Genomic DNA, 12142 nt, shown 5'->3' on the forward strand with positions numbered 1-12142 from the left:
CCTTTAGACACATGAACATCTGAAAGTTAAAGAAAAAGAAAAACGAGAGCAAAACCAAAGCCAGCAAAGTAAAAGGAAACTAAATGGAGGCAGTTACAATCTGAAATTGTTGAACTCAATGTTGAGGCCAGAAGGCTGATGTCCTGTTCCTTGAGCTTAATTGGAACACTGCAGAAGGCCAAGGTCAGATTGGGAATAAGGTAGAGAATTAAAATGGCAAATGAGACAAGGTGAGAGAACGTATGGGGCAGCCTTACAACCTGCACTGCACTGTCCTGCTGCAGGACCTCCCGCCTGATACCTTGATTCAAATGAATCGTAAGCATATCCAGCCTGCTCCTTCACATTTATTGGAATAAATATTTCATTAATAAGTAATCATAGAGTGTACATAAAACAAACACAAGGTCACTGTAACCAGCAGCTGTCATGCAAGTTTGTGAGATGCACAAGAAGCAGTCCCCAGGGAGTCCTGTCCCCAAGTACCTTCAGCAGTCAGTGTCAAAGTCCGCAGTCAGTGTCAAAGTCCACAGTCAATGCTCTTCATCAAGAGCCAGAAACAGCAGAACCCGATGCCGAATATCCGAATGGACAACACCTCTCCTTCCCACTCGATTCATCAGGCTTTGGCTGCAAGGGGCAGTCATGATGGAGCTTTATCCATTTCACATCAGTACAGACAGGAAACTGAGTGGAGACATAAGCAAGTGACGGTGGACGCAGTTCATCACAAAGAGCTGCAGATACGGATTGCGCCTGCCTGCAGGTCTGGACTATCACCAGTTAAACACTTCCACCGCTCAGATGCACTTCACACAACTTGTGCAGCTTCTGTAAATTTGGTCGATGATGAACCTAGGGATCAGAAAAAACAAAACTATATGTTAAAGGCTGAATCTAATCGAGGGGTTTGCGTGGGTTTATAAACAGAATATCAAGAGGCCTGGGAATGAGGAACAGGCTGAAATCTAATCGGGCAGGGGCAGTTTATATACAAACACTCTGAAAAATACAGTACATATATACATCACTGTTGCTTGGCACAGGAAGGACGGAGGGACAAAACTGGAACTCTTGGTCATTAGCCAGACATCAGTAATAGGGAAAATGCTAGAATCGATCAGCAGAGACTTGGTAACAGGAGACTTCTAGAATCATAGAATAGTACAGCAGAGTCAGCCCATCGAATCTGTGCCTGAAATCAATGCAGTAATGGCAAACACAGGTCAATCACAAGGGGCTGCAGGTAATTACAATATGATTTGGGAGAGCCGACATGGTATTATGAAAGGGAAATCGTGTTTGACAAATCTGTTAGAGCTACTGAGGGTGTAACTACCAGGGTAGATGGGGCGAAACCAATGGATTTTCAATAAGCAGATCACTAAAGTGCAAATCCACATGGGACAGTTGGAGAGAGCAGATTCAAAGAACAGCACAGCACAGGAACAGGCCATTCGGCCCTCCAAGCCTGCGCCGATCTTGATGCCTGCCGAAACTAAAACCTTCTGCACTTCCGGGGTCCGTATCCCTCTATTCCCATCCTATTCATGTATTTGTCAAGATGCCTCTTAAACGTCTCTATGGTACCTGCTTCCACCACCTCCCCTGGCAGCAGGTTCCAGGCACTCACCACCCTCTGTGTAAAGAACTTGCCTCGCACATCCCCTCTAAACTTTGCCCCTCGCACCTTAAACCTATGTCCCCTAGTAACTGACTCTTCCACCCTGGGAAAAAGCTTCTGACTATCCACTCTGTCCATGCCGCTTATAACTTTGTAAACCTCTATCATGTCACCCCTCCGCCTCCGTCGTTCCAGTGAAAACAATCCGAGTTTATCTGTACCCGGGAAGGAGTCAGTGCCAGTAAAATTGTACCTGGCAAGGAGTCAGACCATGTGAAACTGTACCTGGCGAGGAGTCAGTGCCAGTAAAACTGTACCTGGCGAGGAGTCAGACCCTGTGAAACTACCCGGCGAGGAGTCAGTACCGGTGAAACTGTACCTGGCGAGAGTCAATCCCTGTGAAGTTGTGTGAAGTGCATCTGAGCGGTGGAAGTGTTTAACTGATGATAGTCCAGACCTGCAGGCAGGCGCAATCTGTATCTGCAGCTCTTTGTGATGAACTGCGTCCACCGTCATAGCTAATGCCCTCCAGACCAGGCAACATCCTGGTAAACCTCTTCTGTACCCTCTCCAAAGCCTCCACATCCTTCTGGTAGTGTGGCGACCAGAATTGCACGCAATATTCTAAGTGTGACCTAACTAAAGTTCTGTACAGCTGCATCATGATTTGCCTATTTTTATACTCTATGCCCCGACCAATAAAGGCAAGCATGCCGTATGCCTTCTTGACTACCTTATCCACCTGTGTTGCCACTTTCAGTGACCTATGGACCTGTACGCCCAGATCTCTCTGTCGGTCAATACTCCTAAGGGTTCTGCCATTTACTGTATACTTCCCACCAGCATTAGACCTTCCAAAATGCATTACCTCACATTTGTACAGATTAAACTCCATCTGCCATTTCTCCGCCCAAGTCTCCAACCGATCTATATCCTGCTGTATCCTCTGACAATCCTCATCACTGTCCGCAACTCCACCAACCTTTGTGTCGTCCGCAAACTTACTAATCAGACCAGCTACATTTTCCTCCAAATCATTTATAAAAACTACAAACAGCAAAGGTCCCAGCACTGATCCCTGTGGAACACCACTAGTCACATCCCTCCATTCAGAAAAGCCCCCTTCCACTGCTACCCTCTGTCTTCTATGACCAAGCCAGTTCTGTATCCATCTTGCCAGCTCCCCTCTGATCCCATGTGACTTCACCTTTTGTATCAGTCTGCCATGAGGGACCTTGTCAAAGCCTTTACTGAAGTCCATATAGACAACATCCACTGCCCTTCCTTCATCAATCATCTTTGTCACTTCCTCAAAAAACTCAATCAAATTAGTGAGACACGACCTCCCCTTCACAAAATCATGCTGCCTCTCGCTAATAAGTCCATCTGCTTCCAAATGGGAGTAAATCCTGTCCCGAAGAATCCTCTCTAATAATTTCCCTACCACTGACGTAAGGCTCACCGGCCTATAATTTCCTGGATTATCCTTGCCACCCTTCTTAAACAAAGGAACAACATTGGCTATTCTCCAGTCCTCTGGGACCTCACCTGTAGCCAATGAGGATGCAAAGATTTCTGTCAAGGCCCCAGCAATTTCTTCCCTTGCCTCCCTCAGTATTCTGGGGTAGATCCCATCAGGCCCTGGGGACTTATCTACTTTAATGCTTTGCAAGACACCCAACACCTCATCCTTTTTGATAATGAGATGACTGAGACTATCTACACTCCCTTCCCTAGGCTCATCATCCACCAAGTCCTTCTCCTTGGTGAATACTGATGCAAAGTACTCATTTAGTACCTCGCCCATTTCCTCTGGCTCCACACGTAGATTCCCTTCTCTGTCCTTGAGTGGGCCAACCCTTTCCCTGGTTACCCTCTTGCTCTTTATGTATAAAAAGCCTTGGGATTTTCCTTAATCCTGTTTGCCAATGACTTCTCATAACCCCTTTTAGCCCTCCTGACTCCTTGTTTAAGTTCCTTCCTACTGTCTTTATATTCCTCAAGGGGTTCGTCTGTTCCCAGCCTTCCAGCCCTTACGAATGCTTCCTTTTTCTTTTTGACGAGGCTCACAATATCCCGCGTTATCCAAGGTTCCCGAAACTTGCCAAACTTATCCTTCTTCCTCACAGGAACATGCTGGTCCTGGATTCTAATCAACTGACTTTTGAAAGACTCCCACATGTCAGATGTTGATTTACCCTCAAACAGCCGCCCCCAATCTAAATTCTTCAGTTCCTGCCTAATATTGTTATAATTAGCCTTCCCCCAATTTAGCACCTACACCCGAGGACTACTCTTATCCTTATCCACAAGTACCTTAAAACTTATGGAATTATGGTCACTGTTCCTGAAATGCTCCCCTACTGAAACTTTGACCACCTGGCCGGGCTCATTCCCCAATACCAGGTCCAGTACGGCCCCATCGCTAGTTGGACTATCTACGTATTGTTTCAAGAAGCCCTCCTGGATGCTTACAAGCCCCTAGCACTAAGTGAGTCCCAGTCAATATAGGGGAAGTTAAAATCACCCACCACTACAACCCTGTTACCTTTACATCTTTCCAAAATCTGTCTACATATCTGCTCCTCTACCTCCCGCTGGCTGTTGGGAGGCCTGTTGTAAACCCCCAACCTCGTGATTGCACCCTTCCTATTCCTGAGCTCTACCCATATTGCCTCGCTGCATGACCCCTCCGAGGTGTCTTCTCATAACCCGCAGTCTTCTTTGGCCTCCTTATCTCGAGAGACAATGGGCAAGCGCCTGGAGGTGGTCAGTCGTGTGTGGAGCAGCGCCTGGAGGGCTATAAAGGCCAATTCTGGAGTGACAGGCTCTTCCACAGGTGCTGCAGAAAAACCTGTTTGTCGGGGCTATTACACAGTTGGCTCTCCCCTTGCGCTTCTGTCTTTTTTCCTGCCAACTGCCAAGTCTCTTCGATTCACCACACTTTAGCCCCGCCTTTATGGCTGCTCGCCAGCTCTGGCAAACGCTGGCAACTGACTCCCACGACTTGTGATCAATGTCACAGGACTTCATGTCGCGTTTGCAGATGTCTTTAAAGCAGAGACATGGACGGCTGGTGGGTCTGATACCAGTTGCGAGCTCGCTGTACAATGTGTCTTTGGGGATCCTGCCATCTTCCATGCGGCTCACATGGCCAAGCCATCTCAAGCGCCGCTGACTTAGTAGCGTGTATAAGCTGGGGATGTTGGCTGCCTCGAGGACTTCTGTGTTGGAGATACGGTCCTGCCATCTGATGCCAAGTATTCTCCAGAGGCAGCGAAGATAGAATGAATTGAGACGTCGCTCTTGGCTGACATACGTTGTCCAGGCCTCGCTGCCATAGAGCAAGGTACTGAGGACAAAGGCTTGATACACTCGGACTTTTGTGTTCCGTGTCAGTGCGCCATTTTCCCACACTCTCTTGGCCAGTCTGGACATAGCAGTGGAAGCCTTTCCCATGCGCTTGTCGATTTCTGCATCGAGAGACAGGTTACTGATGATAGTTGAGCCTCGGTAGGTGAACTCCTGAACCACTTCCAGAGCGTGGTCGCCAATATTGATGGATGGAGCATTTCTGACGTCCTGTCCAACGATGTTCGTTTTCTTGAGGCTGATCGTTAGGCAAAATTCGTTGCAGGCAGCCGCAAACCTGTCGATGAGACTCTGCAGACACTCTTCAGTGTGAGATGTTAAAGCAGCATCGTCAGCAAAGAGGAGTTCCCTGATGAAGACTTTCCGTACTTTGGACTTCGCTCTTCGATGGGCAAGGTTGAACAACCTGCCCCCTGATCTTGTGTGGAGGAAAATTCCTTCTTCAGAGGACTTGAACGCATATGAGAGCAGTAGGGAGAAAAAAAATCCCAAAAAGTGTGGGTGCGAGAACACAGCCCTGTTTCACGCCACTCAGGATAGGAAAGGGGTCTGATGAGGTGCCACTATGTTGAATTGTGCCTTTCATGTTGTCGTGGAATGAGGTGATGATACTCAGCAGCTTTGGTGGACATCCAATCTTTTCTAGTAGTCTGAAGAGACCACGTCTGCTGACGAGGTCAAAGGCTTTGGTGAGATCAATGAAAGCAATGTAGAGGGGTATCTGTTGTTCGCGGCATTTTTCCTGTATCTGACGAAGGGAGAACAGCATGTCAATGGTCAATCGCTCTGCACAAAAGCCACACTGTGCCTCAGGGTAGACGCGCTCGGCCAGCTTCTGGAGCCTGCTTAAAGCGACTCGAGCAAAGACTTTCCCCACTATGCTGAGCAGGGAGATTCCACGGTAGTTGTTGCAGTCACCAAGGTCACCTTTGTTTTTATAGAGGGTGATGATATTGGCATCGCGCATGTCCTGAGGTACTGCTCCCTCGTCCCAGCACAGGCAAAGCAGTTCATGTCGTGCTGAGAGTATAGCAGGCTTGGCACTCTTGATTATTTCAGGAGTAATGCTTTCCTTCCCAGGGGCTTTTGCACTGGCTAGAGAATCAATGGCATCACTGAGTTCCGATTTTGTTGGCTGTACGTCCAGCTCATCCATGACTGGTGGAGGCTGGGCTGCATTGAGGGCAGTCTCAGTGACAACATTTTCCCTGGAGTACAGTTCTAGGTAGTGCACAACCCAGCGGTCCATTTGTTTGCGTTGGTCAGTGATTATGTCCCCTGATTTATATTTGAGGGGGGCGAGCTTCTTCATGGTTGGCCCAAGAGCTCTCTTAATGCATTCCTCTGATGTTTCCGGTGTTTGAGGCCACCTGAATATGACTGCATAGATGTTGCCAGTAGTCGTTTGCGCAGCGCCTGGCTGTTCTTTGTGCAGTGCTTCTGGCTGCTTTAAGTGCTACGGATGTTAACTCGCTGGGGGCTTTCTAGTAGTTCAACCGTGCAACGCGCTTAGCGGCTATGACAGGTTCCAGCTCTTCATTATGAGGTTGAAACCAGTCTGCATTTCTCCTCACACTTTTGCCGTAGGTGGTCAAAGCTGACTCATAGATGGCGTCTCTAATGTGGACCCACTTGGTCTCAGCATCCCCTGTGGGAGTGTTTTGCAGGGCTGTTACAAGTGAATTTAGAAATTTTTGTAACAGCTGTGGATGAGAAATTCTGCTCGTGTTGATGCGCGGGTGGCCCTTCTGCTTGGAATGATGCAACTTCTTTGGTCTGAGTCTAACCTTGCTGCACATCAGGGAGTGGTCGGTGTCACAGTCCGCACTGTGGAAGCTGCGTGTGATTTGAACACTGTTTAAGGAGGCTCGCCTTGTGACGATGAGGTCTAGCTGGTGCCAACGACGCGATCTTGGGTGCCTCCATGAAACCTGGTGACAGGGTTTAGTGTGAAAGAACGAGTTGGTGATGCAGAGGTTATGATAGGTACACAACTCAAGCAGTCTCTGCCCATTCTTATTCATCCTTCCAACGCCATAGCGCCCAAGGCAAGAGGGCCATGAGTCATGGTCAGCCCCAACCCTGGCGTTAAAGTCCCCCAGCAGGAATAGGTGTTCGGTGTTGGGGATGCTACTAATGATATTATGGAGTTCCTCGTAGAACTGGTGTTTAGCTTCAGGTGGGGAGCAGAGTGTTGGAGCAGAGGTGGTGAGCAGTCGGATGGACAGTATGCGTTCCGAGCCATTTGAGGGAGGCTCTATCATGCTGAGCAAGGAGTTTCTGATGGCGAAGCCCACTCCATGCTGTCTTGGTTCTTCAGGATCCCTGCCCTGCCAGAAGAAGGTATAGTCTTGCTCTGCTAGAAGTCCACTCGTGGGGAGGCGTGTCTCCTGAAGTGCTGCAATGTCTACATTGAGTCTACTGAGCCCGTTGTTAATGATGGCGGTCTTCCGAGAATCGTTGATTTGTGTAAGGTCTTCCGACAGACCAGGACACATAGTTCTGACGTTTAAGCTTGCAAAGCGAAGGGCTGGTACCTTCTTTCCTTCTTTCATGTTGTTTGGTGCGGTGTTACAGTCCACTTGTCGGGCAATGACCCTGAGCTCTAAGCACCCATTGAAGCAGGTGGACTGTGGCGGGACAGAACCTTATTGACTGGGGGTTGCCCGGTTTGAGGCGGGCGGTAGCTGTCCAGTGAGGTGCGATGACCTCTCCCACCGACAAAGGCAAGCCGTGACGCCCAATCTCTACGCCAATTTAGCTGGACTTATGACCCGTAACTGCTGCCTTCCGTGTTGTTTCAGTCGCTGTGAGGCGACTATGGAGTGACCTCTCCATGGCGCATGCCTGGGCGAATGTATGGAGGTTGAGAGTTGTCCAAGCATCAAAACCCCCCTCTCGGCCTTTCTGGTGGGGTCCAGAGGAGTGCAGGGCATGACGTTTGGCACCAGTATGGCTGCAGGAACTGCCAGAAACATGCCAAAGGTGACACATGACCACCTACAGGGTTCCGCTCCGGATTTTCTGTTAGGGTTTACTCCCTTAGCCTTGGTCTCTCCCGAGACGCCCACAAGGCAGTGGGGTTGTTAGGGCCCCTACACAGGTGTAGGAGGATGCTGGTGGGAGGAGGGGGTGCGAGGGGGAGCTGGGAAGGGGGCTGTAATGGGATAGGGAGGGTGCAGGGGGAAGATAGTGCGAGGAGGGGCTGTGAGGGGGGAGGGGGGCGCGGGGCGGGTGAGCTGAGAGAGTGGAGCTGGGAAGGGGAAGGGGGGGTGGAAGGGGAAGGGGGGGGTGGAAGGGGAAGGTGGGGGTGGAAGGGGAAGGGGGTGGAAAGGGGATGCAGGTAATAAGCCATTTCCTCAGTTCCCACCATCGACGCCTGGAAAGTTCATCCGCGTCCTTCGGGAGGTGAGCGACATCCTCGGGCGCCGGTACCAGCATTGCCGACGGTGCGCTGCAGATGCTCTCCGAGCCATCTCCCGCGGGCGCTTTGAAGTTGCGGCCGAGGAGCCGTTCGTGGCTTTTTGCGTGTTCGGGGCTTCCCCTCTGTGATAGACTTATTTCCCTCGGGTCCCGCTGCTCCTTCTTCTCTGCAATGGACTTACCGCATGCCGTGGCCGCGGACACTCTGGACGGTGTAGACAGCAGGATCGGAGATCAAAGTATCACCAGCTGTACTTTACAGTTTCGTCCGGATTGTACTGCCTCCCGCAGTACAGCTGTGATATTCCCCTTAACCAGTAATGCAACTCCCCCACCCCTTTTACATCCCCCTCTATCCCGCCTGAAGCTTCTAAATCCTGGAACATTTAGCTGCCAGTCCTGTCCTTCCCTCAACCAAGTCTCTGTAATAGTAATTCAAAGTCTGGAAAATGAAATCCAAGCCAGAATAGATCAGATCTTCAGCTACTTGAAACATCTTGAAATACTAATCAGCAAAGGGCCTCCAAATGGATCAACTGAAATTTGATAAGGTGTCACCCAAGAGGCTGTTGCACAAAATTAGGGCTCATACGATAGGAGGGCAGAGTACGAATAAACGGGACATTTTTGGGATAGCAGGGTGTAATTGTGAAGTGCCTCATGAATCAGTGCTTGGGCCTCAGTTATTTTCAATCTATATCAATGACTTAGATGAAGGGACCAAAGTGTACATTTACCCAAACAAGTGTAAATGTTTGCTGACAATACAAAGCCAAGTGGAAAAGTAAGCTATGAGGAGGATGCAAATAGGCTGCAAAGGAATGTAGAGTGGGCAAGAAGGTGGCAGATGGAGTATAATGTGAAGTTGATCAAAATAGATAATGCTAGAAATAGTAGGTCAGGCAACATCTGTAGAGAGAGAAACAGAGTTAACGTTTCAGGTCAGAATTTGTATAATGTGAGGTTATTCAGTTTGGTGGGAAGAATGGAAAACCAGAATATTTCTTAAAAGGCGAGAGACTAGTAAATGTTGGTATTCAGAGTGATTTGAATGTCTTTTTACACAAATCACAGAAAGTTAGCATGCAGGTACAGCAAGCAATTAGGAAAGCAAATAGTATGTTGGCCTTTATTGCAAAGCAGTCGGCGTACTCGAAGAGTCAGGAAGTCTTGCTGCAATTGTAGAGAGCTTTAGTGAGACCACACCCAGAGTACTGTGCATAGTTTTAGTTTCCTTACCTAAAGAGAAACTTGCTGAGGGGAGGGTGAAACATTACATTGATTCCTCAGATGAGACAGCTCTCTATGAAGAGAGATCGAGTAGAATAGGTTTATGTTCACTGGAGTTAAGAAGACTGAGAGGTGATCTCATTGAAAAGTATACAATTCTTAGAAAGCTTAGCAGGGTAGATACTGAGAGGCTGTTTCCCTTGGCTGGAGAGTCTAGAAGGGTCAGGTTAAGGGGTAGGCCATTTAGGACTCAGATGGGGAGAATTTTCTTCAGAGGGTTCTGAATCTTTGGAATTCTCTACCACAGAGAGCTCTGAATGCTCAGTTAATGACAGAAGTTGATAAATTTTGGATACTAAGGAAATTAATGAAAATGAAGATAAGGCGGGAAGGTGGTGTTGATGTAGAAGTTCAGCCATGGTCTCACTGAATGGTGGAGAAGACTCGAGGGGCCATGTGGCCTACTCCTGCTCCTATTTCTTTAGGCTTTATATACACAACACAGGACATACAGTACAAATACATGACGCTTTATTTTCTTTTAATCATTTATGGGATATGGGCATCACGGACAAAGCCAGCATTTATTGCCCATCCCTAATTGCCTTTGAGAAGGTGGTGGTGAGCTGCCTTCTTGAACATATGGTGTTCATATGTGGGTGTAGGTACACCCACAGTGTTGATAGTATGGGAATTCCGGGATTTTGACCCAGTGACAGTGAATGAACGGCGATATAGTTCCAGGTCTGAATGGTGTGTGACTTGGAGGGAAACTTACAGATGGTTGTGTTCCCACGTGCCTGCTACCCGTTTTAGGTGGTAGAGGTTGCGGGTTTGTAAAGGGCTGTCGAAGGTGCCTTGGCGAATTGCTGCAGTGCGGTTATACACTGCAGCCACAGTGTGCCAGTTTAAGGTGGTCGATGTTAGAGTCATAGAGTTAAACAGCACAGAAACAGGCCCATTGGCCCATCGTGTCCGTGTCAGCCATCAAGCACCTAAGCATTCTAATCCCATTTTCCAGCATTTGGCCCATAGCCTTGTATGCTATGGCGTTTCAAGTGCTCATCTAAATACTTCTTAAATGTTGTGAGGGTTCCTGCCTCTACCACCTCTTCAGGCAGTGTGTCCCAGATTCCAACCACCCGCTGGGCGAAAAATATTTTCATCAAATCCCTTCTAAACCTCCTGCCCCTTACCTTAAATCTATGCCCCCTGGTTATTGACCCCTCCGCTAAGGGAAAAAGTCTCTTCCTATCTAACCTATCAATGCCCCACATAATTTTTATTTATTTATTTATTTATTTAGAGATACAGCACTGAAACAGGCCCTTCGGCCCACCGAGTCTGTGCCGACCATCAACCACCCATTTATACTAACCCTACAGTAATCCCATATTCCCTATCACCTACCTACACTAGGGGCAATTTACAATGGCCAATTTACCTACCACCTGCAAGTCTTTGGATGTGGGAGGAAACCGGAGCACCCGGCGAAAACCCACGCAGACACAGGGAGAACTTGCAAACTCCGCACAGGCAGTACCCAGAATCGAACCCGGGTCCCTGGAGCTGTGAGGCTGCGGTGCTAACCACTGCGCCGCCCCTACCTCAATCAGGTCTCCCCTCATCCTTCTCTGTTCTAAGGAAAACAACCCTAGCCTTTTCAGTCTCTCTTCATAGCTGAAATGCTCCAGCCCAGGCAACACCCTGGTGAATCTCCTCTGCACCCTCTCCAGTGCAATCACATCCTTCCTATAGTGTGGTGCCCAGAACTGTAAACAAACAAAGAACAAAGAAAATTACAGCACAGGAACAGGCCTTTCGGCCCTCCAAGCCTGCGCCGATCCAGATCCTCTATCTAAACCTGTCGCCTATTTTCTAAGGGTCTGTATCTCTTTGCTTCCTGCCCATTCATGTATCTGTCTAGATACATCTTAAAAGACGCTATCGTGCCCGCGTCTACCACCTCCGCTGGCAACGCGTTACAGGCACCCACCACCCTCTGCGTAAAGAACTTTCCACGCATATCCCCCCTAAACTTTTCCCCTCTCACTTTGAACTCGTGACCCCTAGTAATTGAATCCCCCACTCTGGGAAAAAGCTTCTTGTTATCAACCCTGTCTATACCTCTCATGATTTTGTACACCTCAATCAGGTCCCCCCTCAACCTCCGTCTTTCTAATGAAAATAATCCGAATCTACTCAACCTCTCTTCATAGCTAGCGCCCTCCATACCAGGCAACATCCTGGTGAATCTCCTCTGCACCCTCTCCAAAGCATCCACATCCTTTTGGTAATGTGGCGACCAGAACTGCACGCAGTATTCCAAATGTGGCCAAACCAAAGTCTTATACAACTGTAACATGACCTGCCAACTCTTGTACTCAATACCCCGTCCAATGAAGGAAAGCATGCCGTATGCCTTCTTGACCACTCTATTGACCTGCGTTGCCACCTTCAGGGAACAATGGACCTGAACACCCAAATCTCTCT

General features: G+C 48.6%; 1 protein-coding gene across 3 annotated transcripts in view; it reads right to left on the reverse strand.

The window, feature by feature from the left end:
* Positions 1-336: 336 nt before the first annotated feature.
* The window catches only part of mlh3 (mutL homolog 3 (E. coli)), a 95854-nt gene continuing 84048 nt past the window's right edge, over positions 337-12142 (reverse strand). For all 3 annotated transcript variants that reach the window (XM_068038422.1, XM_068038423.1, XM_068038421.1), the window contains one exon: positions 337-855. In XM_068038422.1, the coding sequence (XP_067894523.1) occupies positions 784-855 (72 nt within the window). In that variant the 3' untranslated portion in view covers positions 337-783. The remainder of the gene's footprint in view (positions 856-12142) is intronic.

Source organism: Heterodontus francisci, chromosome 9, assembly GCF_036365525.1.
Source record: "Heterodontus francisci isolate sHetFra1 chromosome 9, sHetFra1.hap1, whole genome shotgun sequence".
Lineage (NCBI taxonomy): Eukaryota > Metazoa > Chordata > Chondrichthyes > Heterodontiformes > Heterodontidae > Heterodontus > Heterodontus francisci.